Raw genomic sequence first — 27,981 nt, 5'->3', positions numbered from 1 at the left:
TTCTTTTTTATTTAAAAGAGTTCTTATACTCTGATGAAATATTACTAAGCAATGCAGATTATTTATTGCATTTCCGATGGTTTCCTTAATATTACATTTGTCGTTGATGAGTTTCATGTAACAGGTGATAGGCTTTTAAAAATATGATTGACACATGGATGCTAATAGCTATAAATTATTATAAGATATGATGCTCCATTGTAATGACTGAAATGTTCTTATATTTGATATTTCTGCTCTTGTCTCTGACTTTTGCTCATCTCTCTGTCTTTTTCTCATCAGGCGATCAAGCCAGCAAATATACAATGTCACATTATTCTTCCTGTTCTTTATGTCATTGTATGGGCTTCTTGGAGTGCAATTCTTTGGTGAACTGAAGAATCATTGTGTGTTGAATGATACAGACCCAAAGTGAGTCTAAAATATTATTTATAAGTAAATGCTTTACATTAGTTTTGTTTGCTTGAACCACAATTTGAGTAGAATAGTATAAATATCAGTTACACGATAAATCAGTCTAATCTAAAAGCCATAAATTTAACTAAATACCTAGGTATTACAATTACGAACAACTTAAATTTGAAGTAACACATAGAAAATGTTGTGGGGAAAGGCTAACCAAAGACCGCATTTTATTGGCGGAACACTTAGAAATGTAACAGATCTACTAAGGAGACAGCCTACAATACACTTGTCCGTCCTCTTTTAGAATACTGCTGCACCATGTGGGATCTTTACCAGATGGGACTGACAGAGTACATTGAAAAAGTTCAAAGAAGGGCAGCATGTTTTGTATTATGACGAAATATGGGAGAGTGTGTCACAGAAATGATACAGGATTTGGGCTGGACATCATCAAAAGAAAGGCATTTTTTGTTGCGATGGAATCTTCTCAAGAAATTCCAATCATCAACTTTCTCCTCCGAATGTGAAAATATTTTGTTGAGACTGACCTACATAGGGAGAAATGATCACCACGATAAAATAGGGGAAATCAGAGCTTGTACAGAAAGATATAGGTGTTCGCTCTTTCCATGCGCTATAAGAGATTGGAATAATAGAGAATTGTGAAGGTGGTTCGATGAATCCTCTACCAGGCACTTAAATGTGATTTGCAGAGTATCCATGTAGATTTAGATGTAGATGTAGATGTTCATTTGTGTTTCAATTGCCCATATATTTTATATAGTTTATGTTAGTTAAATTTTGTGTGTTATTGCAGTATATCTGTAGCAGCGATAAGAATTATGTATGCAAATGAATGTAATACTGAAAAAGCAGCCAAGAAATTAATAAGATTAAATTGTAGACATTGCCATAAATACTGGTAGCTATGAAGCAAGACCTTCTAATTTAGCATATGTTTTACTGTAGTTTTCTTCTATTGTTGTCTTTTTAACATCTTTAAAAATTACTTTCTCGATCTTTATGTCCATGTAGTTGATACAAGACAATTTAAATTCATTTCATCTATAATAGATTTCACTATTCCAAAATTTTATGATAAATATGAAGAAAAAGTTCATGAATTCTGTTAAAGTTTCTGTATTACTTGTAACTTAAATCAGTTGTGTACCCTTGAGTGATTAATGTTTATCAACACCAGACAGGCTGTAGGTTCAATTTTATCACCATTAAATGAATTTACAATTGCTATTACAAGGCTGTTATAGCTCAGATACACTATGCTAGCAGCAGTCTCAAAAGACTTAATATCACTTTATAAAAGTAATACACTGTTCATCAGTATCCTTCGTATAAGCAATTCTGTTATTACTCTGAACAGAATATTTTGAAACAGACAATAAGTTGCTAAGTCACTGGGAGTCAACATACTGGAAATTCCTGAGTGGAATACCATTAGCTTAGGGTGCAATCCCAAAATCAAAATTAAAGATAGGTTTCCATAAACATTGCTTGCAAAATGTCACACAGCCGTGTGACATCAGCTCCTCTTCTAGCATTATGTTTAGCCAAGGGTGAATGATTTATTTCAACAGCTGCTCCAGAACCTATTTCACTGGAATCTTTTTCACTATAGATGTGTATCCAAGCTATGAGTAACAAATTTATTTGATTGCTCTCAAGAAAGTTCAGTTGATGATCATTGTTTCCAAGTCCAAATACATGCACAGCCATTGTTGTTTGTAGTGTGAGCAAACAGTTCCAAAATACATGTTAAAAACCAGCAGTGTAGCATAATCCGTCACAGTATTATTGCCATGGTAGTCCATAATACAAAACCAAAGTCACAGGAATATCAGTTATGATGTATGATACTTGAAACAGATATACCAAGGCAAGAAGTGGACACAAAGTGCCCATAACTGCTTTGACCTGCATTTATGAGTGCCAAGGCATAAGAACCACCACAGTGCTGTGCAAGTTGCCGGAAGACCACACTATACTCTTTTGCACCCTCTTTGTTGTGTTCACCTTGTACTGGTACTAGCATTAGGGGAAGCACCCTCACAGTTGTGGTTGGCTGATTCCAGAACCAGCTCCGTATTTATGACTTGTGCACATGAACATGCCTTGGCCCTTGCTGTCATAGGCTTGCTACAGAACTAGATCTGTGTAGACATCTTCATTTTCCACCCAGGACAGGAAGGTATGTTTCCAGCGTGCATCTTTGAGCATGATTTGGAGTACAGAATTTTATTGTTATTATTATTATTATTATTATTATTATTATTATTATTATTATTATTATTATTATCAACCTAACAACTTTGCAAATAGGGATAGTTTTATTCTGGCAAACATTTATGTTTGTTGTAAGTCTCTACCCGTCAAAGTCAGAGAGTCCATTCAGAACTGTATTATTGGCAACACTGTCTATTTAACTTTGGTCTATAAAAGTTTTGTCAATTAAGGTACTTGTATTGGATTTTATTCTGGTGAGGAAACTGACTACAGGAAAAATACCAACTTTGTTGTACAGAAAAGAATAATCTAATGTAAAATGGGAGTTGCTTCGTAACATACCCTTTTTGTCTTTCTTGGTTTATCACTAACCTATGTTTGAACTGTAGGTTTGTATTTAATACTTGCCTTAAATACTGTTTACATCTGCCAAAAAGGACAGTGTTGTCTGCAAAAAAGTTGCTCGGCCACCATTGACCAGACGTTTTCAATTGGTGAGAGATCTGGAGAATGTGTGACCAGGGCAGCAGTCGAACATTTTCTGTATCCAGAAAGGCCCGTACAGGACCTGCAACATGTGGTTGTGCATTATCCTGCTGAAATGTAGGGTTTTGCAGGGATCGAATGAAGAGTAGAGCCATGGGTCGTAACACATCTGAAATGTAAAGTCCACTGTTCAAAGTGCGGTCAGTGCGAACAAGAGGTGACCGAGACGTGTAACCAATGGCACCCCATACCATCACACCTGGTGATATGCCAGTATGGCGATGACAAATATACGCTTCCAATGTGCGTTCACTGTGATGTCACCAAACACAGATGCAACCATCATGATGCTGTAAACACAACCCGGAATCATCCAAAAAAATGGAGTTTTGCCATTCATGCACCCAGGTTCGTCATTGAGTACACCATCGCAGGTACTCCTGTCTGTGATGCAGCGTCAAGGGTAACCGCAGCCATGATCTCCGAGATGATAGTCCATGCTGCTGCAGACGTCATCGACCTGTTCGTGCAGATGTTTGTTGTCTTGCAAATGCCCCGATCTGTTGACTGAGGGATCAAGATGTGGCTGCATGATCCGTTACATCCATGCGGATAAGATGTCTGTCATCTCGACTGCTAGTGATACGAGGCCATTGGTATCCAGTACGACATTCCGTATTACTCTCCTGAACCTACCAATTCCATATTCTGCTAACAGTCATTGGATCTCGACCAACACGAGCAGCAATGTTGCGATATGATAAACCGCAATCGCGATAGGCTACAATCCAACCTTTATCAAAGTCGAAAACATGATGGTACGCATTTCTCCTCCTTACATGAGGCATCACAACAACATTTCACCAGGCAACACGAGTCAACTGCTGTTTGTGTATGATAAAGCGGTTGGAAACTTTCCTCACGTCAGCACGTTGTAGATGTCGCCACTGGCGCCAACCTTTTCTGAATGCTCTGAATAAGACAGTTATGTTATGGCTGCTGACCAAATAACCAGCTGTGTAAACCAGAAGTGACCATACTACTGCACCAGGTGTTGTACCCATCATCATCATCATCATCATCATCAGCCAATTCAATCATTAAATGATGTGGCCTCTTCAAGTCATGGATTCAGGTAGGCTTTCAGCAGTCTTCTCCAAGTGGGACAGTCTTGGGCAGTTCTCTGCCAGGTGTTACCAGTGATCTTCTTGATGTCTTTGTCTCATCTGTCTGGTGGTCTTCCTCTAGGCCTCCAGTGCTCTCTCGGACTTCACTCCAGTTCTAGCTTCATCCATCTGTTGTCTTTTCTTCTTGCGACATGGCCAGCCCATTGCCATTTCAAGGAACCTACTGTCTCTAAGATGTCATTAACCTTCATCACAGACCAGATGTCATCTGCCCTTTTCCTAACATTTCTTGTATAGCCCAGCATTGATCTCTCCATGGCTCTCTGTGATGTCCTAAGTTTACCTTTTGTAAATGAGTTCAGTGTCCATGTCTCGCAGCCGTACATCATCATTATGATGATGATGATGATGATGATGATGATGAATGCAGTCTGGTAATGTTCCTTCTTCTTGGACCTTCCACACATGAATACATCCATCATGATTTATTATGTAGGACTTAGCTGAAAGATGACATGGTGCCACTCCTTTGGGTGTATCACTTTTCAGTGTGCCTGTCCTTGCTGCCATGTGAAACAAAGTTGCAACAGTGGTCACCACGCTGACACTCCATGGCACTCCAGACATTGTCACACTATTCATGTGAATGCTTGACTTATTGTATACAAGTCCATTTCCTTACTCGAGGTATGTGTGACATGGCAGCACAATCCTGCATGGCTGAATGAACAGCATGTCTGTCCTCTCTAGCACCAGTAATGTGCTAGCATTGTTGAGATATTGCATGGGATTGAGTGTAGCCCTGCTGAACCCATCAACTCCATATTTACATGACAGTTGTGGTATCCCAACCAAAATGAGCAGCCATATTGCAGGTTGGTTAACCACAACCTTGTTGTTAGATGAGACATAGCATGATCTCCTCACAAACAAACAACATTCAAATATGATTTATGAGTAAGAAAACCTACTGAGTCATTTTCTGTTTCTGGAAACATTTTAGGTTATCTAATTTCAAGTTGTAAATTGCTGTATTCTTTTGCTTCAAACATTTGTTCATTATTGATGTATAGGAAGAACACATTTATGCCACCACTAAATTAAGTTGTATTATGTTTGACAATTGCATTAACAACAGTTTTATTTATTTTAGGTACATCACCATTAACAGCTTGGCAATCCCTGATACATTTTGCTCGTTGGATCCTGATTCTGGCTACCAATGTCCTGTCGGAATGAAATGCATGAAACTTGAACTGTCTCGATATGTGATGGGTTTTAATGGTTTTGATGAATTTGGTAAGTATCTCTCTCTCTCTCTCTCTCTCTCTCTCTCTCTCTCTCCCTCTCCATCTCCCTCTCCCTCTCCCTCTCCCTCTCCCTCTCCCTCTCCCTCTCCCTCCCTGGCTCCCTCTTCCTCTTCCTCCCTCCTGCCACTCCCCATCTCTCTCCCTCCCCCCTTTCCTTCATTATCCATTCCTCCCTCCCCCCTTTCCTTCCCTATCCATTCCTACCTACCTACCTACCTACCTTCCTTCCTTCCTTCCTTCCATGTTGCACACAGAGATCCAAGGGGGAGGAAGTAGGTTGCTGACAACATAGAGGAAAACATAAAGTGAGGTACCTGAGTAGTGAAAAGTAGAAACAGGAAATATGAGGTAAGTACAGGGAGAAGTGCTGAGCATTGTACTTTGCAATTGACTGGTCAGGTATGCCCCTTGCTGAAGTTTGGCAGTGTCTGTAATTGAAGTACGCAGCTGGTTGGTGGTTACCATTCCCAGTTCGATTTTTCAAAGAGTACACTATGGCTATGGCCCCTTCTTAGCTTGCATTTATCATGAGTCTCTCACCCAGCTCAAAGTCCTAAGTGACTGGAGAAGTGGAGGTTACTCCTGTTTATAGGAAGGGCAAAAGAATGGACCTGCAAGATTACAGACCAATATCCCTAATGTCGGTTTGCTGCAGAATCCTTGAACATATTCTACTCTCAGTTCGAATTTAATAAATTTTCTTGAGACTGAGAAGCTCATATTCACAGATCAGCATGGTCGTAGAAAGCATCGCTCAGGTGAAACTCAGCTTGCCAATTTCTCACATGATATATTGTGGACTCTGGATGAAGGGCAACTAGCAGATTCCATATTTCTAGATTTCCAGAAAGTGGTGCCCCATTGCAGGCTGTTAAAAAATGTACAAGCATATGAAATAGGTTCACAGATATGTGAGTGGCTCAAAGACTTCTTAAGTAATAGAACCTAATATGTTGTCCTCGACAGTGAGTATTTATCACAAACAAGGGTTTCATTAGAAGTGTCCCAGGGAAGTGTGATATGACTGCTATTATTCTCTGTATACACAAATGATTTTCTCTGGTTTCGGGTGGCTAGCAGAAATGGTAAAGACTACCAGTCTTGCTTCCATGATTAGTGGGGTCTGTGTGGAAGGGACTGGGCAGTTTTAGGTGAGAGGGTCTCAGGCAACCACAGAAAGGGTGTCCGTCTAAAAGGGGGCAGGTAAGACACAGTAAGGTAGTTGGAGAAACAATCAGTATTGTAGTTGTAAATTGTCATAGCTGTGTTTGGGAAAGAACCAGAGCTCCAAGCCCTGATAGAAAGAACTGAAGCTCAAATAGATATAGTTACAGAAAGCTGGCTAAAGCCAGAAATAAGTTCAACTGAAATTTTTTCAAATTATCTAACAGTGTTCAGAAAGGATAGATTACATACAGTTGGTGGTGGCATATTTATTGCTGTCCGAAGTAGTTTGCCTTGTAGTGAAATTGAAGGAGATGGTTCCTGCGAAATAGTATGGGTAGAGGCTATACCTGACAATTGGACTAAACTATTAATTTGATCATTTTACCGCCCCCCCCCCCCCAAACTCAGAAGATACTGTTGCTGAACAGCTACACATACACGGTTCATACCATTATAGATGGTACGTTTAAAGCCGGCAGCAGGCATAAAACGTTATCCGAAATTGTACTGAATGCTTTCTCAGAAAATTATTTTGAACAATTAGTTCATGAGCCCACTCATAGCATAAATGGTTGCAAAAGCATACTTGACCTCTTAGCAACAAATAATCCTGGACAAATAGTGAATATCATGACGAATACAGAGATTAATGACCACAAGGCATTTACTGCTAAGCTGAATACCGTAAAACCTACAACCATCAAAAAGAAATGCAAAGTATAGTTATTTAAAAAAGCTGATAATAATATGCCTATGCAAAACATCTAAAATGGCCTGCCAGAAGCCATACTCAAAACACAAACAAAAAAAGAAATAAAACATCCAACACTCAAAAAGAAAAACTGGTCAACACTCACCACATTTTGTGACTGTAATGGAGGCCCACTGGCCCAACCCAGGTGTTATGACTACATGACTCGGAGCAGCATGCTAGCAAAACAGAGGTGCACAACCATGTATAAATAGGTGCTGGTTCACCTTTTTAAGAGACAGCCTGCACCCCTTCCGATCTGATCATATAAGTGTAGAAGAGTTGTGCAATGATTTCAAAGAGATAGTATTGACAGTGTAGCGGCACCATAGTTTAAAATGGGAAAACATTAGCTTCAGTGCAATATTTCGGAGCGCACAAGTTACAGTCAGGTGTGGGCCTGTTGACAGTAAGTTACGCTACCAGCGGTTGCGAAGTAGAATGGAAGCCACAGGGCCGTAGACCCGCTGAAAAGAGTAAACACAGCGGTTTGCATGGCGCTTGTTACAGGCAGAAGGTGCCCACTGGCCCAACCCAGGTGTTATGAGTACATGACTCGGAGCAGCATGCTAGCAAAACAGAGGTGCACAACCATGTAAAGAAAAACTGGTCAACACTCACCACATTTTGTGACTGTAATGGAGGCCCACTGGCCCAACCCAGGTGTTATGAGTACATGACTCGGAGCAGCATGCACAACCATGTATAAGAAAAACTGGTACCATGTATAAATAGGTGCTGGTTCACTAACAAGGCATTCAAGTGTGACAGCTCTCCTGGATGGTGGAGCATGTCACACTGTCGGCTACACGCAGTAGCAGATGGGGCATCAGTGTTCCAGTCCACAGCAGGTCACTGGTTCGACACTCTGAGGCCAACGTGTGGTCTGCAACCACCAGCAGTGGGCCACACCATGGCTCGCTACTACGGGAAGTCTTGTTGGCTCCCAACACACGCTGGAGGCATCCTGAGGCTTCCCGCTAGCGGTGCTGAGGCGGCAGGGGCGAAGACCGCTGGGTCGACTGCTGGCACAGCCTGATATCATCACAACTCCACAGCTGTACAAGGCCGACACACAGCAGGGCATCGCCTGCGTTGCTGAGGCAGCCATTCCGTGCCAAGCCGTTTCATAGACAGGAAAGTGGTGTCCTCAGCTTTACGGGACCTGGTGATGCAGACCGAGAAGAATGGGGCACTGTAGCTGGAAATTATAAATCACTTGGGAAACTCGGACAAGTCTTAATATGGCACATCCTGACAGGCCATCCTCGTCCAACATTCCCTCTACATTTGGTGTCAGAATAGTGGTCGTCGTCTGTACAGTAGGACATTCGAACACACCGCCTCCATTACAGTCACAAAATGTGGTGAGTGTTGACCAGTTTTTCTTTTTGAGTGTTGGATGTTTTATTTCTTTTTTTGTTTGTGTTTTGAGTATGGCTTCTGGCAGAACATTTTAGATGTTTTGCATAGGCATATTATTATTATTATTATTTCTTTCCTTTCTCAGACGTTATGTCTGGTTAAAAATGGAAAGTGACGCGGACCTTGATCAAGCGTGACTTCCTTTTAACTGTACGGTATATGTTACATTGCATTTAGGAACTTTCGGGTAATTGAACATGTATCAATAATTACAGATTTCTGTAGTTGTATATATAAGTTTGGATGTAGCTGTATTGCGTTGATGTACTGGTGGATATTGTGTGGTATGACTCCTGTAGTTGATAGTATAATTGGTATGATGTCAACGTTATCATGATGCCACACGTCCTTGACTTCCTCAGCCAGTTGGATGTATTTTTCAGTTTTTTCTCCTTTTTTCTTCTGTATATTTGTTGTATTGGGTATGGATATTTCGATTAGTTGTGTTAATTTCTTCTTTTTATTGGTGAGTATGATGTCAGGTTTGTTATATGGTGTTGTTTTATCTGTTATAATGGTTCTGTTCCAGTATAATTTGTATTCATCATTCTCCAGTACATTTTGTGGTGCATACTTGTATGTGGGAACGTGTTGTTTTATTAGTTTATGTTGTATGGCAAGCTGTTGATGTACTATTTTTGCTACATTGTCATGTCTTCTGGGGTATTCTGTGTTTGCTAGTATTGTACATCCGCTTGTGATGTGATCTACCATTTCTATTTGTTGTTTGCAAAGTCTGCATTTATCTGTTGTGGTATTGGGATCTTTAATAATATGCTTGCTGTAACATCTGGTGTTTATTGTTCGATGTGTGGCTGTGTTAGATGATACGGGTGCTTGCCATGTAGTGTTTTCTGTTCCCAATTTACTTTCTTCGTATCTGTTGATGTTATGTGATCTAAAGGGTTGTAGAAGTGGTTATGAAATTGCAATGGTGTAGCCGATGTATTTATATGAGTGGTTGCTTTGTGTATTTTGCTAGTTTCTGCTCGTTCTATAAAAGAATTTTCTTAAATTGTCTACCTGTCCATAATGTAGGTTTTTTTATGTCGATAAATCCCCTTCCTCCTTCCTTTCTGCTCAATGTGAATCTTTCTGTTCCTGAATGTATGTGATGTATTCTAGATTTGTGACATTGTGATTGTGTAAGTGTATTGAGTGCTTCTAGGTATGTGTTACTCCATTTCACTACTCCAAATGAGTAGGTCAGTATTGGTTTAGCATAACTATTTATAACTTTTGTCTTGTTTGTTGCTGTCAATTCTGTTTTCAGTATTTTTGTTAGTCTTTGTCTATATTTTTCTTCAAGTTCTTCTTTAATATTTGTATTATCTATTCCTATTTTTTGTCTGTATCCTAGATATTTATAGGCATCTGTTTTTTCCATCGCTTCTATGGAGTCGCTGTGGTTATCCAATATGTAATCTTCTTGTTTAGTGTGTTTTCCCTTGACTATGCTATTTTTCTTACATTTGTCTGTTCCAAAAGCCATATTTATATCATTGCTGAATATTTCTGTTATCTTTAGTAATTGGTTGAGTTGTTGGTTTGTTGCTGCCAGTAGTTTTAGATCATCCATGTATAGCAAATGTGTGATTTTGTGTGGGTATGTTCCAGTAATATTATATCCATAATTTGTATTATTTAGCATGTTGGATAGTGGGTTCAGAGCAAGACAGAACCAGAAAGGACTTAATGAGTCTCCTTGGTATATTCCACGCTTAATCTGTATTGGCTGTGATGTGATATTATTTGAATTTGTTTGGATATTAAGTGTGGTTTTACAATTTTTCATTACTATGTTTAGGAACTGTATCAATTTAGGATCTACTTTGTATATTTCCAATATCTGTAGCAACCATGAGTGGGGTACGCTATCAAAAGCTTTTTGGTAATCAATGTATGCATAGTGTAGCGACCTTTGTTTAGTTTTAGCTTGATATGTCACCTCTGTATCTATTATCAGTTGCTCTTTACATCATCGTGCTCCTTTGCAGCAGCCTTTTTGTTCTTCATTTATAATTTTGTTCTGTGTTGTATGTGTCATTAGTTTCTGTGTAATGACTGAAGTTAATATTTTGTACATTTTTGGTAGGCATGTTATGGGGCGATATTTTGCTGGGTTTGCTGTGTCTGCTTGATTTTTAGGTTTCAGATAAGTTATTCCTTGTGTAAGTGTGTCAGGGAATGTGTATGGGTCTGCAATGTAACTGTTAAATAATTGAGTTAGATGTGAATGTGTTGAGGTGAACTTCTGTAGCCAGAAATTTGCTATTTTATCATTTCCAGGGGCTTTCCAATTGTGCGTAGAATTAATTGCTCGGGTGACTTCATGTTGCAGAATTATCACTTCAGGCATTCGTGGTATCATCTTGTATGAGTCTGTTTCTGCTTGTATCCACTGTGCATGTCTGTTATGTTGTACCGGGTTTGACCATATGTTGCTCCAGAAGTGTTCCATGTCTGTTATGTTTGGTGGATTGTCTATTTTAATGTGTGTGTTATCTATTGTCTGGTAAAATTTCTTTTGGTTTGTGTTGAATGTTTGGTTTTGTTTCCTTCTGTTTTCACTTCTTTTGTATCTTCTAAGTCGTTTGGCCAATGCTTGTAATTTCTGCTTCTTTTCATCTAATTGCTCTATCGCTTCTTGTTGTGAGATTTTACCTAACCTTTTTCGTTTTTTGTCTGATATTTCATTTCTTATAAATAGTGTTAGCTGGCCGATGTCTTTTCTCAGTTTTTCTATCCTGTGTTGCCATGCTGGTTTTGTGGGTTTCTTCTGTGTGTTGGTTGGTTCTGATCTCTGCCTAGTGTGTATATTTAGTGTAGTGAGTGCTCCTACATAAACCAGTGGTTGTAACTCTTCCATAGTTGTATTTTCATTTATTTTGTTGTGTATGATTGTGTTGATAGTTATTGTTTTGACATGTGGGTTTATTTGGTGGTCTATGCAAGAATGGTCTAATGTCTGTATTTGTGTCTTTGTATTCTATATATGTCAACTGAAATTTTTCTGCTATATCTAACATGTGTGTCACTTCATGTTCTATTTGTGCTTGTTCTGGTGGCTGTCTTAAGATTTCGTTTTCCTCTCATTGTTTAATTGATGTGTGTTCTTTGTTTGTTTGCTCTGGGATGTTTGAGTCCATTACTGTATTTTCTTCTTCTTCTGATTGCACATTATTTTGTTCCAGTATTTGTTGTACTTGTTGTTTGATGTTTTCTAATTCTGACTGGAGTATCCTGTTATTTTTGATTATTACATGGATCTGATCAGCTAGTCGTTGTTCTGTTAAAAATTTTAATTCTGGGTATCTGGTAATAAATGTTGTGTATACTTGTGATCTGTATCCAGTTGTGTTGGTTCCTAAGTTTGTTGCTTGGTAATAACAGAACATGAGGTGTCGGTTAACTTCATCTGACCATCTCATCCTCTGCCTTTGGTTTGCTTCTAGAGTGGTTGCAGGAAGCATATCCTGCAAAACACCTCTATTTGGATTTAAATCATTTGCTGTGTGGCTAGCAGTGTTGTTACCATTGTGGACGGGCATAGGGTTCAAGCGTCGTCCACGACCATGACAGCGCTTGTCCAAGGCTTCATTAGTTCTGTCCTGAACCAACTAATCACACTAAAAGGGGGGTTAGCCCTATTAGTGGTTTATTCTTTTCGTCGCCTTTTACGACTGGCAGAACATACCGGAGGCCTATTCTTTTCCCGGGCCTCCACGAGGTTTATTATTATTATTTTGTCAGAATAACTGTTAGTGTGTTTGGGGCAGTAAGATGGTGTTTTTTTTCCATGGCATTTGATTACTTTTGTACTGGTGTATGATGATTCTGAGTATGATAATATGGAGCTGTAGGAAGTCAGGTTATTTTTGTACTTAAATGTTTTGTTTCGGGACTAACTGGGAGCGAAAGCAACACAATGGCAGAGTCAGGGATGCGAGGTGTGTCGGAACCAGAAGTGGTACGGATTTTGTTGGAAAAGGTAGCACAATTGACACCATACAATACTCAGTTGAGAAGTGAATTAACAGCTAGCACTGAGCGGGAAACCATATCGGATCAGTAGTTTTTGCCTAGGGTGCCACAGCAGGAGATTGATCCAGCCACCGCGAGTTCGTACTTCAGGGAGAGGTTGAGTACAATGACAAAAAGGCAGGGGGAGACGGTAGAGAAATTTACAGACAGGATAAGAGAAAGTATCAAGTATACTTACAAGTTGGGTCAGAGCGATAAAGTGAATGGTGTTCTGTTGCAGGAGGCCGAGCAAAGGGCACTTGATGTACTTTTGAGGGGGTTACCAGCACATATATCACGGAAAGTCCATGAAGGGGCTGTGAAAGATTTGTGTTCAGCCATTCAGCTGGCAATTCAGCGTGAGGAAATAGACGTGGCAGTGGGTGTATGTGATAGACAAGCAGTGTTTACAGATAGTATAAAATGTTATAAGTGTGGTCATACGAGGGTAATCCCAAAAGTAATGTCTCCTATTTTTTATAAATACATAGACCTGTTTATTTCTACAATGGTTTACATCAGTTTACAGCTTGAACATTTAGCTATTTTTTGACATAATCACCATTTCTGTTCATGCATTTTTGTAGACGCTGTGGCGGTTTCTGTATGCCCATGTCATACAAGCTTGCCGCCATGCTGTTCAGAAAGTTATGAACATCTTCTTTCACTTCGTAAAAATAGGAATTGGAATTACCCTCGTATGTGACATGTGCAGAGACACTGTACCCAGCCACTGAAGAATAGAGGAAGGGGTGGAAATCGGCAGCGTGGAGGGTGGAGAAGTGGAGTCAGTAGAGGTGGACGATCATTAAACGGCAGAGGGGGCCCAAGACCCACCTAAGGGAGCTCCTGTCTAATTTCAGTGTTACAAATACGTATACAGAGGTGGAATATTCAGTGGTAGGATCCATAGGAACTAAAAAGTTTAAGATTTTGTTGGACACAGGGGCGCAAGTGTCAGTAGCTACTAAAAGTTTAATGGGATGAAGGAAGTTAGACCCACCATGTTGTAGGTTGTGTGGAGTGGGGGGATAAGGAGGTCACACCTTTTGGGTCAGTGACAGTTGACTTTTGCATAGGGAAAGTCGAATTTGATGTAGGCTTGGAGGTAGTACCATGAGTAAGCGAGGGCTACGACATGATCCTAGGAGTAGATTTCTTGCATCAACATCATGCTAAAATTGTTCTTGGACAATGAACTGTGGAACTTGGTGGAATGTTATTTCAGCTAGGAGAAACTGTTGTCAATGCAGAACTGTCACGAGGGGCATTCAATGTAATGAACAAACCAATTGAACTGCGTACATTAGCATTAAGGCTTAATTCAGTTGAGTGTGTGTCTAGTGGCACCAGGAAGTCGCTTTGGGTAAGTGTAGAGTCAAATCTACCTGTGGGTACGGTATGTGTTTTTGAAACACTGGAGGATAATGAATTTTTGGATTCGTTAGGTTGTTTTGTGGAACATAGTATGGTATGCAATGATGGGCGAGTAGTCCCTGTGAACGTGGATAATTTTAGCGCGATGGACGCGAACTTGAGAAAAGGAGTTTTAACAGCGAAGTTGGATGTACTAGATGATGAAGACTGGTGTTCGAGAGGTAGGTATAGTGATCAACCACTAACTGCTGATAGAACTGCATTGCATAACAAAGTTAAGCATTTGAAAAAAGGAGAAGAGCTGTTGTGGGAATTTAAGGATTTGTTTTTTCCGCGAGGGCTGCTACCAGCAGCTCCTTTAGTTCAGCATAGGATACCAACAGGGATCGAAGTGCCTGTTTACCATAAACCATACAGAATACCGAGGTATTTGTAGCCGATTGTGGAGGATTTCATTGATCAACAGCTTGCGGATGGTTTTATAGAACATAGTAATAGTTACTGGGGAGTGGGCATAGTAATAGTTGCTGGGGAGCGGGCATTGTCATTTTGCCTAAAAATCTATGGATGGCACTAAGAAATACAGGTTCTGTTGTGACTACAGTACCTCAATAATAAGACAGTAATGGATGCATACCCCATTCCAAACATATCAGAGACTTTGGATCACTTAGGACGGTGTCAGTACTTTTCTATGATGGATTTGACAAGTGGTTACCATCAGTTAGAGGCGGCTCCAGAGGATCATCCAAAAACGCTTTCTCTACTCTGGGAGGCCATTACCAGTACATCAGAATGCCATTCAGTTCGTAAAATGCTCCGGCAACGTTTCAGAGGTTGCTGGATAGTGTGTTTAGGGGTTTGAAACCGTGGCAGTGTCTTATCTATTTGGATGACATTATAGTGTTTTCAAGTAGCAGCACAGCCAGTGGTTAAGGGAAGTCTTTATGAGGTTAAGAGCAGCTCATTTAACATTGAGCCTTGAGAAGTGTCATTTGGCATTGGAACAAGTGAAATATTTAGGTCATATCATCAGTAAGAATGGAGTGCGAACAGATCCGAGGTTGGTACAGGCTGTAACGGATTTTCAGGAGCTGAAAACAGTTAAGGAAGTGCAATCATTCATAGGAATTTGCAGTTTCTATCAAACGTTCATGAAGGGTTTTACAGATTTAGCACACCCATTGACACGATTGTTATGGAAGGGTGTGAAATTTGAGAGGACAGAAGAATGTCAGAAAGTGTTTGACAAACTGAAATAAGTGTTAACATCAAATCTGGTTCTTGTGTTTCCAGATTTTGAAAAGGAATTAATGCTAGTATGCAATGCATCGAATCAAGCATTAGCATGTGTTCTTAGTCAGGAAATTGATGGGAAAGAACATCCTGTAGCCATTGCGTCTAGGCAGTTGAATGCAACAGAGAGGAATTACTGAACAACAGAGAGGGAGATGCTTAGCGTAATTCAGGGAATCACATATTTTAATTGTTATTTATATCGGAGAAGATTTCGGGTAGTGACAGATCATGCTGCGTTGAAGTGGTTGTTGGGGTTGAAGTCCACTAGACTCACTAGGTGGGCTGTGAGGCTTAGTGAATTCAGCTATGAGATGGTGCACAAGCCTGGGAAGAAGCACGGTAATGCAGATGCACTGAGTAGAAAGGTGGCAAAAGTGGAAGTCATAGATTATGACCTAGCAGTATGCCAAGAACTACAGGATGCTGATGATGATTGTAAATTGTATTGGACACAGCCGCAATTTAATATGTATGGCGGTCTGCTGTGCAGGGAAGCGAAGTTAAGACCAAGGGTAGTAGTGCCAGTGAAGTTGAGGGATGAGGTTTTAAAGGAAGCACATGATCACATGTTATCTGGTCATTGTGGGTGTAGAGCGACGAATAGGAGAGTGGTGGAGAGGTATTGATGGAGAGGTAGGAAAGTAGATGTGGATCAGTATGTCAAGAATTGTTTACCATGTCCACAGAGAGCAGATTTGATTCAGAAACAGATACAGCTACAGCGATTACCGGAAGTGATATGTCCATTTTCTATCTTTGGAATTGATGTCTTAGGACCTTTCAGTTGAACACCATTGGGGAACAGATTCGTTCTGAGAATAATAGACCATTTTTCGAGGTAAGTGGAGATGGTGGCTACGCCAAATCAACAGGCAGCAATGGTCGCGCAAGTATTAGTGAACAACTGGATTTTGAAGTGTGGTGTACTGGAGACAATAATTACTGACCAATTACTGACAACTTCATGTCAGATTTAATGAAGAAACTGTGTAAATTGTTGAACGTAAAGAAGTTGAGGACAAGCGCTTTGCATCCACAGGCGAATGGAAGGACAGAACGGGTACACAGAACAATCAGGAAGATGCGGAGTTTTTATGTGGATTATCATCACCGTCAATGAGATGAGTATTTGAAGCACATTGTATGTGCATACAGTGCAAAAGTCCGTACCAATACCAGTTTTTCTCTGTATGAGGTAGTGTATGGGTGAAAAATGCCATCACCATCTGATTTAGTGAAGCTACAAAAAGGAAGGGTCGGTGAATCTGTACGTCAATTTGCAAGAACAATTCGGGATATTTGGAAACAAGTGCAAAAGGTGAATACAAAGGCTTTGGAAAGGCAGGAAGACACAGTGAAGTGGAAAGGAAGTTTACCACAGTATAGAGTAGGGCAATTGGTAATGCTATCCAGCCCCTACACGCCAAAAGGTAAAACAAAGAAATTCATCACGAGGTATCAAGGTCCATACCAAGTAGTTGAAACCACATCCCCCATTAATGTTAAGCTTCAGCTGCCAACTAGAACAATGATAGTACACAATGGGTGGTTGTGGCCGTTTAAGGGTTGTTCCGATGTGATTCCAGGCATGTCACAGGAAGGGAAGAGGAAGAAAGAGAGAGTGAAGAGAGGCGTTCGGCACTGAGAAAACCAGGAAGATAGAGTACAGCATGATGTACCTTATGCTTTGCGATCCAGAAAGTAGTGGAGGGTTTTTTTTTTTTTTTTTTTTTTTTTTTAAAGGCATTGTATTTTCTTTTGTTGTTTGTGTTTTCGAGTATTGTGAGCCTGCTAGGGACAGCAGTCTTTTTGAAGAGAGAGGAAGGGTAATGGTGATCCCTGTCCTCAGGTCACTAAGAATGGGATTGTTGGTGGTAATCCATCTCTTCAATATTGGGGTGGACACCTTGCAGTTGCAGCACCTAGATGGAAGTGTGCTGTACTTGAGGCAGGAAGATGTGGTGGTGTCAAGTCACCAGTGGGCATTAAGGTTGGTTTGGAACATATGGGAAATTCAGAATTAAGTAAGGAGCTTTGAGGAAGTGTTTGAAGAACTTAGGCAATGTGCAGAGAGCAAGGGAATGCTGAAGGAAGTAGCCGGGGAGTACAAGAAATTGCATGAGGCTTATGAGACGCAATGGAAGCAGGTAGGATGGATGGAAGGAACAGTGCCACGGGTAAAACGGAAACGAGGGTGGCTGAACGCAGGGGGGAAATTTTGAAAACAGTCTTTGGAACTGCGGATGAAAGCGATATAAAGGAGATGAACAACACAGTGGAAGCACTGAGGCAACTTGCAGAGGGGAATAGAGCAGTGGAAGCTTGGCACGCAGCCCAGATAGGAACATTGGAAGGGGAAGTCCTGAATAACATACTCCTTTCATTTGCAGGGCAGGTAGTGGAATATGCTAAGGCATCAGAAGGTGTAATAAATCGTAACCAGGGAACCTTACAGGGGCGTCTGGAAATCCTAGATAGCCGGGTGGTGTCAACTATACTTCTGCAGGGGGTAGTTGACAGTGTGTGGGATGTACAGGGCGTGATAACGAATCTGCAAAAAGTGCTGCATCACGCTTTGTGACGCCAGATAAGTACCAATTTCTTACCAACGGACCAATATTTACACGGGTTGTGCAAGGCGCAGAAGGAACTACCATCAGGGTTATATTTAACAATGGAGTGAGTGAAATTTGCTGCTTTTCCACCATGTTGCAACGGTAAGGGTAACGACCGACAGCGCATGAGTGTATCTTTTGATCCAATTCCCAGTTATGGGGAAAAACACAAGGTTTCAATGTTTCATGGTCCACATGTATCCAGTGAAGTGGGGAGCATTGAACAACTTTGTAAAAGTAAAAACTGAGGAGGTATTGCTGATGATGGCAGTTAACTGCCGGTACTCTAAGATGACGAGAGGAATTACGGAGCTGCCAATGGTATGTCCAGCCAGGAGGGAAGAAATTGACTGTTCAAAGGACATCATGGATTGGAGCCAAAATTGAGCTTGCAATGGGTCGGGATGCATTGGATGTTCTCCACCTACGAAAAATTAATAGTCGTAGCAAGTTGTTTTGAGCAGGGAATATTTGCTGCAGTGAAATGTGTAGAGCTTGAGGGGAGTGGAATTTTAATCAATGGAACTAAGTGTAACATAATAGGACCAACCTTTCAACTGCCAGCGTCAATTTCAGGAGTCACGCAATTTAATGTTACACAGCCACAGCTGTACCAGAAGCCAAGGCAGAATCTGACCTTTATTAAATCAAACTCTGCAGTCAGGTCTCATGAGATCAGTAAACCATTTCATTTTAGAGCAAGAGGCCACAGAGCTGTAGACCCACTGAAAAGAGTAAACACAGCGGTTTGCATGACATGTGTTACAGCAGGCTGTTCCAGCTCGTCGGCTCCGTTGTGAGCCGTGGAGCGCTCCCTGCTCCAGGGAGCCGTGTCGCTCGCTGTGACCGACCATTCAAGTGGGCCGGCACGCAGGCACGTGGCACGGCTGGCTGAGGCAGGCGGCAAGGCAAAACGTTGTGATGTGCCAGCCGCGTCTTACAAGATTGACAACCTCATACTCTTAGCTGCTAAGACGTGGTGACATGCTACACCAGGAAATATGATGTTCAGGAAATAAATAAGAAACAACTGTTTTACAAGAAATTGCATACTAAATTTATTGGGCCTCTGTAGCTCAACTTTTTATTTTCATTACAAGATCGGAAATATCAGGCATCAAAATGTTCGCAGCGTTAATGCGGAGGATGGCCTTCATTGTTGCATCCTGAAGAAATGATCGTTCCTTACTTTTTACTCTTTTCATTGCTGAGAAAAGGTGCTCACAAAAATACGCAGATCCAAACATGCACATGATCTGAGTGGCATTGTTGTGAAACTTTGGAAATGTTTTTTGCTGTAATGAACGATTCCATCGTGACAAATCCAACGTGTTGTAGTACCTTTCTTTCAACAAAATTGAATTTTGCAAATTAATAATCTCCAATTGAAGTGACGATGACAAGCATCGGGAGAAACTGAAAAAGGAGTGCTGAACACCTTAAGTTCCATTTCCAAACTAGTGAGGTATCGGAATGGTGTTTCAAATGACATAATGAGCAGCTTTAACTTTGGTTGGTAATCGCCGAAAGTAGTACCTTCAGGTAGTAGTAAAGAAGCAAGATGACTGAAGAACATGAAATGTCCATTACTCATCTGCCTCTCAAATAAACATAACTTTTCCATGAACACTTTGATCTGGTCATGCATCTCAACGATTAGCTGCCCTTTGCCCTTCAATGACAGATTTAAATTATTCAGATGTGTAGTTATGTCAGCTAGGAACGCCAGGTCTGATATCCATTTTATATCTTTCAGACAACGCACTTCTTCCCCTTTCATTTCGAGAAAAAGGGATATTTCCTCACGAATGGCAAAGAAAACGTCGAGAACTTTTCCCTGACTCAGCCAACGAACTGTACTGTGGTAAGGTATATCCTCATACTCCTCTTCCATATCTTTCAGGAATCCTTTGAATTGGCAATGATTCATACTGTCACGCCGCACAAAATTCACACACTTCACGACGTCTTTCATTACGCCACCTAGCTCTACTGTTGGAGCACACAGTGCCTCTTGGTGAATAAAGCAATGAAGAGTCAAAATGTCTTTCCTGAATTCGTCCCTGAGTTTATTTTTTAAACGAGAAGCAAAACCATAGTGACGCCCGATCATTTGTGGTGCATCGTCTGTCGCCACAGAATGGAGCTTATCCCACGGCAAATTCATATTGTCCACTGATTCACAAACAGCTTCAAAAATGTCACGTTCTGTTGCAGTGTAATGGAGTGGTACCACATCCAAGAGTTCTTCAGTTACTTGCAGCTCCATGTCCACACCACGCACAAAGACTGCAAGCTGAGCACAGTCCGATATATCGGTGCTTTCGTCAAGCGCTAGCGAAAATACAGCAAATCTCTTCGCCTTTTTGCTGAGCTGTGTCTCTGAATCCGCTGCCATATCCAGGATTCGACGAGACATTGTTTCCTTCGACAGGCAAACTCCTTCAGTTGCCTTCACCTCCCTTGGAAACAAACATTCTGCAACTGCTACCATGCACGATTTTACGAGTGGTCCCACCGAAAACGTCTTGCCACTCATCACAATGATTTTAGCAACCCAGTAGCTTGCTCGAATTGCAGATTCATTAGTGTTTCCTCCGCTCTCATGCACTTGAACATTATAAACGCATTACAGAACACGAACTATGTTGCATGTTTTGATACCCTCCGTATTACGAAACCGTTTTTAAACTTACGTCTCCTGGTATGTCGTTCTTAAGCCTGGCTACCAGTTCTCTGCGTGCAATGCCTTCTACCTGATCGTAGTGCGCTGTGTGAAGACGTTTATAATGTCGTATATTGTACCTCTTTGCAGAATTAAATACTTTATGACATACAACACACTGCGGATGACCATCCCTCTCAATGAATAGAAAGCTATCCTCCAATAGAGGTACAGGGCTACCGCGGCTAGTCATAGTTGTCATTGAACACGGATTATTGTGTCAGTTGCGGCTGCATGCGGCCAGGGGGCAGTGAGTTCGCTTTCCCCCTCCGCGCGGGCTCCGAGCTGCCGCAGTGAGCGCTCCGGAGTGCTCCGGCTCCCTGGAGCTCGGTTGGAACAGCCTGTGTTAAAGGCAGAAGGGGCCCACTGGCCCAACCCAGCTCTTATGAGTACATGACTCAGAATTGTGCATTAGCCAAACAGAGGCACACAGCCGTGTATAAATAAGCACTGGTTCACTAACAAAACATCCAAGTGTGACAGCTCTCCTGGACGGTGGGGTGTGTCACACTGCCGGCTACAGGCGGTAGAAGCAGATGGGGCGCCAGTGTTCCAGTCCATGGCGGGTCCCTGGTTCGACCCTGTAGGCCAACGTAGGGTCTGCAGCCAGCCAGCGGTGGGCCACTCCACAGCTCAGTACTGCGGGCTGTGTTGTTGGCTCCCAACACACACCGGAGCCACAGAGGCGAGGGCCACAGATTTGTTTGTCGGATCCCAGGTGCTTGCTGTCGCTGCAATCCTAACCGTGACAGCAAAGAATCACGCAGTGGGCCACCCTGCGGCTTCCCATGAGCGGCGCTGAGGCGGCAGGGGCGAAGACTGCTGGGTCAACTGCCGGCGCAGCCTGACGTCATCACAACTCCGCGGCCGTACAAGGCTGACACACAGCAGGGCATTGCACGGTTCACTGAGGCAGCCATTTTGCGCCAATCCATTTCGCTGTCAGCGAAGTGGTGCCCTCAGCATAGCAGGACCCAGTGATGCAGACCGAGAGGAACAGGGCACTGTAGCTGGAAATAATAAATCACTTGGGAAACTCAGACGAGTTTTAATATGGCGCATTCTGACAGCCCATCCTTGCCCAACATCCCCTCTACAACAGCAATTGAGAGATATATACCACATAAATTAATAAGTGATAGTACTGATCCCCCATGATATAGAAAACAGGTCAGATTGCTGTTGCAGAAGCAGCGAAAAAAGCAGGCCAAATTTAAAAGAACCCAAAATCCCCAAGACTGGCAGAGTTTTTCAGAAGTTCAAAATATAGTGTTTACTTCAGTGCAAGATGCTTTTAATAATTTCCACAACGAAATTCTGTCTCGAAATCTGGCAGAAAACCCAAAGAGATTCTGGTCATACATACAGCACACCAGTGGCAAGACGCAGTCAATACCTTCACTGCATTATAACAACTGTGAAGTCACTGATGACACTGCCACTAAACCAGGGTTATTAAACACAGTTTTCCCAAACTCCTTTGCCAAAGAAGATGAATTAAATATTCCTGAATTCCAATCAAGAACTAATGCCAAGATGATATGAAGTAGATATCCTTGGTGTAGCAAAGCAGAGCTTAAATCACTTAATAAAGCCAAGGCCTCCAATCCAAATTGTTTACCGACCAGGTTCCTCTCAGAGTATGCTGATACAATAGCGCCATATTTAGCAATTATATACAAGCACTTTCTCACAGAAAAATCTGCACCTAAAGACTGGAAAATTGTTCAAGTCACACCAATACCCAAAAAGGGGAGTAGGAGTAATCCACTGAATTACAGGCCCATATCAGTAACGGTGATTTGCAGTACGGTTTTGGAACATATACTGTATTTGAACATTATGAAGTACCTCGAAGAAAATGATTTATTTACACATAGTCAGCATGGATTCATAAAATATCATTCTTGTGAAACACAACTAGCTCTTTATACTCATGAAGTAATGAGTGCTATTGACAGAGGATGTCAAATTGATTCCATATTTTTAGATTTCCAGAAGGCTTTCAAAACCATTCCTCACGAGTGTCTCCTAACCAAACTGTGTGCCTATAGAATATCGCCTCAGTTGTGTGACTGGATTCATGATTTCCTGTCAGAAAGGTCACAGTTCATAGTAATAGATGGAAAGTCATCGAGTAAAACAGAAGTAATATCCGGTGTTCCCCAAGGAAGTGTTATAGGCCGTCTGTTGTTCCTGATCTATATTAATAACATAGGATACAATCTGAGTAGCCCTCTTAGATTGTTTGCAGATGATGCTGTCATTTACTGTCTTTTAAAGTCACCAGATGACCGAAACGAACTGCAAAATGGTTTAGCTAAGATATTCGTATGGCGCAAAAAGTGGCAATTGACCCTGAATAAAGAAAAGTGTGAAGTTATTCACATAAGTACTAAAAGAAATCTGCTAAATTTCAATTACGCGATAAGTCACACAAATCTGAAGGCTGTAAATTCAACTAAATACTTAGGGACTACAATTACAAATGACGTAAATTGTAACAGTCACGTAGATAATGTTTTGGGTAGAGCAAACCAAAGACTGTGATTCGTCAGCAGAACACTTAGAAGGTGCAACAGGTCTACTAGAGAGACTGCTTACACCACACTTGTCTTCCCTATTCTGGATTACTGCTGTGGGTCTGGGATCCGTATCAGGTGGGACTGACGAATGACATCGAAAAAGTACAAAGAAGGGCAGCTCATTTGTATTATCGCAAAATAGGGGAGATAGTGCCACAGACATGATACATGAATTAGAGTGGCAATCATTAAATCAAAGGCAGTTTTTGTTGCGACAGGATCTTCATATGAAATATCAATCACTAGTTTTCTCCTCTGATTGTGAAAACATTCTGTTGGACCCACCTACATAGGGAGAAAAATTTATCACAGTAAAATAAGAGAAATCAGGACTTGCACAGACAAATTTAAGTGCTCATTTTCCCCGCGTGCCATTCGAGACTGGAACGGTGGAGAGCCAACTTGAAGGTGGTTCATTGAAACCTCTGCCAGGCACTTTATTGTGAATAGCAGAGTAATCACGTAGATGTAGATGTAGATTTGGTTTGCCGGGTGGGCAGCAATCTGCAGTTATTTGCTGATGACGCTGTCGTGCTCAGTAGGGTGTTGAAGTTGAGTGACTGTAGGAGGATACAGGATGACTCAGACAAAATTTCTAGTTTGTATGATGAATGGCAGCTAGCTCTAAATGTAGAAAAATGTAAATTAATGCAGATGAGTAGGAAAAACAACCCCATAATGTTCGGATAAGCATTAGTAGTGTGTTGCTTGACACAGTTACGTCATTTAAATATCTGGGCATAACGTTGCAAAGCGATATGAAATGGAACTAGCATGTGAGGATTGTGGTAAGAAGGTGAATGGTTGACTTTGGTTTATTGGGAGAATTCTAGGAAAGTGTGGTCCATCTGTGAAGGAAACCACTTATAGCAGGCTGTTCCAACTGAGCTCCAGGGAGTCGGAGTGCTCTGGAGCGCTCACTGCGGCAGCTCGGAGCCCGCGTGGAGGGGGAAAGCGAACTCACTGCCCTCTGGCCGCATGCAGCCGCAACTGACGCAATAATCCGTGTTCAATGACAGCTATGACTAGCCGCGGGAGCCCTGTACTTCTATTGGAGGATACCTTTCTATTCATTGAGAGGGATGGTCGTCCACAGTGTGTTGTATGTCATAAAGTATTTAATTCTGCGAAGAGGTACAATATACAATGACATTATACATGTCTTCAAGTAAATGAAGAACTCTTGGATGTGGTACCACTTTATTACACCGCAACAGGACATGACATTTTTGAAGCTGTTTGTGAATCAGTGGACAATATGAATTTGCCGTGGGATAAGCGCCATTCTGTAGCGACAGACAATGCACCACAAATGATCGGGTGTCACCAAAGTTTTGCTTCTCGTTTGAAAAATAAACTTAGGGACGAATTCGGGAAAGACATTTTCACTCTTCAATGTGTTATTCATCAAGAGGCACTGTGTGCTGAAACAGTAGAGCTAGGTGGCGTAATGAAAGATGTCGTGAAGTGTGTGAATTTTGTGCGGCGTCACGGTATGAATCATCACCAATTCAAAGGATTCCTGAAAGATATGGAAGCAGAGTATGGGTATATACCTTACCACAGTACAGTTCGTTGATTGAGTCGGGGAAAAGTTCTTGATGTTTTCTTTGCCACTCGTGAGGAAGTATCCCTTTTTCTCGAAATGAAAGAGGAAGAAATGCGTTGTCTGAAAGATATAAAATGGATATCAGATCTGGCGTTCCTAGATGACATAACTATGCATCTGAATAATTTAAATCTGTCATTGCAGGGCAAAGGGCAAAGGTTGACATGCACGACCAGATCAAAGCGTTCACGGGAAAGTTACGTTTATTTGAGAGACAGATGAGTAATGGACATTTAACGTTCTCCAATAGAACTGATTCTTTAAAACTACATGAAGGTACTACTTTTGGCGATTACCAAGCAAAGTTAAAGCAGCTCATCATGTCGTTTGAAACACGATTCCGAGACCTCACTAGTTTGGAAATGGAACTATAGGTGTCCAGCACTCCATTTTCAGTTTCCTCCAATGACTTGTCATCGTCAGTTCAATTGGAGATTATTGATTTGCAAAATTCAACGTTGTTGAAATTGAGGTACCACAACACGTTGAATTAGTCATGATGGTATCGTTCATTACAGCAAAAAACATTTCCCAAGCTACACAACAATGCGGCTCAAATCATGTGCATGTTTGGATCTACATATTATTGGGAGCAGCTTTTCTCAGCAATGAAAAGAGTAAAAAGTAAGGAACGATCGTTTCTTCAGGATGCAACAATGAAGGCCATCCTCCGCATTAACGCTGCGAACACTTTGACGACTGATATTTCTGATCTTGTAATGAAAAGAAAATTTCAAGCTACAGAGGCCCAATAAATTTAGTATGCAATTTCTTGTAAAACAGTTGTTTCTTATTTATTTCCTGAACATCGTATTTCCTTACATAGCATGTAACCACGTCTTAGCAGCTAAGAGTATGAGGTTGTCGATCCTGTAAGGCGCAGCTGGCACCTCAAAACACTTGCCTTGCCGCCGGCCTCAGCCAGCCGTTCCATGTGCCGGCATGCTGGCCCACTTGAATGTTCACAGCATGCGACACTTCTCCCTGGAGCAGGGAGCGCTCCGCGGCTCACAACGGAGCCGACGTGCTGGAACAGCCTGACTTATAGGATAGTAATGCAAACTATTCTTGAGTACTGCTTGCGTGTTTGGTATCTGCACTAGGTCAGATTAAAGGAAGACATTGAAGCAATTCAGAGGCAGGCTGCTAGACTTATTACTGGTAGGTTCGAGCAACAAAGAAGCATTACAGAGATGCTTCGGGAACTCGAAAGGGAATCCCTGAAGGGTAGGTGACATTGTTTTTGAGGAACACCATTGAGAAAATTTAGTGGACTTGTGTTTGAAACTGACTGCATTATGTTGCTTCCTACATACATTGCGGGTAAGGACCCTGAAGAGAAAATACAAGAAGTTAGAGCTCATGTGGAGGCATGTAGACAGTCATTTTTCCCTCATTCTTTTGTGAGTGGAACAGCAAAGGAAATGACAGTAATAGTATGAGGTACTCTCCATCCCATCACATGCTGCTACGTGGATGCAGAGTATCGATCTAGATAAAACTTCTCAGTTGTGATAAAGCATATATATGTGACATGGCAGCTTTCAGAGGTGACACTGTTTATAGTGGGAGTGCTGGTTACAGGGCTACATTAAGTTGTCATGATTTGATACACAGTAACAGTCTTGCTCCTAGGTTTTTTGTGAGTATATTACCTATATGGTGAGTAGTGGAAACAGCAAAGGTGTAGTTTGAATCAAGATACTTCGAAGCTTGATCAGACAGCAGGACACCATTTTAGAAAGGTTGAGGAAAGCTTTGGGCAAGTTATGTATCTGTTCTGCTGTCCAACAAACCTGTGAAGTATCTTGATTCATCTCACCCTTTACCTGTTACCACTACTTTCCACAGAGATGATATAGCCATGAAAAACGTAGGAGCAAGACTTATACTGTATGTTAACCCTTTATGTAGTTCCCATTGTTATTAACGTGAGTAGATTAGCACTAGTAACAATTTATTGTTAATAAACATTATAGAAGCACCCACCTGTTACTTCATTGAGTTTAAAGAAGGATGTATACATCACAGAAGTAGCCTGCAGTGGTTGTTTCTGCCTGTTAATGTAAAATTTGATTCATTCACCATCCCTTAAGAATTTCTATCAATATGTGTGAGTGATTGAATGAATGAATGAATGAATGAATGGAAAGCACTCTATTAATATATAGGCAGCCATTGTTAGTTTAGTTGTCGCATTTTTGTAAAGCAATAAATGATTTTGTTATTTACACTACGTACTTGTTATTTAGTTGTTGAAGCTATATTTCTTTAACAGCAACAAGCATCTTCACTGTGTACCAAGCTGCCTCCCAAGAAGGATGGGTTTTCATTATGTATCGTGCCATAGACAGTTTACCTGGATGGAGAGCTGTATTTTATTTCAGCACAATGATCTTCTTCCTTGCTTGGCTAGTCAAGAATGTGTTTATTGCTGTGATAACAGAGACATTTAATGAGATCAGAGTACAATTCCAGCAGATGTGGGGAGTGCGTGGACATATTGCAAACAGTTCGACATCGCAGGTAAAGAGAACCATTTGAATATAACTGAATTTAGATATCATAGATAAAACTAGTATCTGCAGTCAGATAAACAGAAAGCATGTGCTTCTCACTGCAGTTTGAGATAGGGCTAACAGCAGCTGTATTAGATTACATGACTTCTAAGTTACATATCCTTTTCCTTGCTACCTTTCAAGTTTTTCTCTCCTCCTCCAGCCCTCAATACCATGACACATATGTTCATCTATACTGCTATGTAAAGACAGTTGTAGTTTAAAATTGTGAAAAAATCTCAAATTGTTACACAATACTCATAGCTACATATGTGTTA

At 41.2% G+C, this 27,981-nt stretch overlaps 1 protein-coding gene across 1 annotated transcript in view; it reads left to right on the top strand.

The window, feature by feature from the left end:
- The window catches only part of LOC126248157 (sodium leak channel NALCN), a 394,425-nt gene that overhangs the window by 122,792 nt on the left and 243,652 nt on the right, over positions 1-27,981 (top strand). Inside the window, exons 7-9 of the mRNA XM_049948905.1 lie at positions 283-411; positions 5,413-5,558; positions 27,424-27,671. Coding sequence (XP_049804862.1) covers positions 283-411; positions 5,413-5,558; positions 27,424-27,671 — 523 coding nt within the window. The remainder of the gene's footprint in view (positions 1-282; positions 412-5,412; positions 5,559-27,423; positions 27,672-27,981) is intronic.

This window comes from Schistocerca nitens, chromosome 1 (genome assembly GCF_023898315.1).
Source record: "Schistocerca nitens isolate TAMUIC-IGC-003100 chromosome 1, iqSchNite1.1, whole genome shotgun sequence".
NCBI classification, from domain to species: Eukaryota; Metazoa; Arthropoda; class Insecta; order Orthoptera; family Acrididae; genus Schistocerca; species Schistocerca nitens.
The sequence above is the reverse complement of the archived record's forward strand: the minus strand, read 5'-3'. Positions and strand labels throughout refer to the sequence as shown.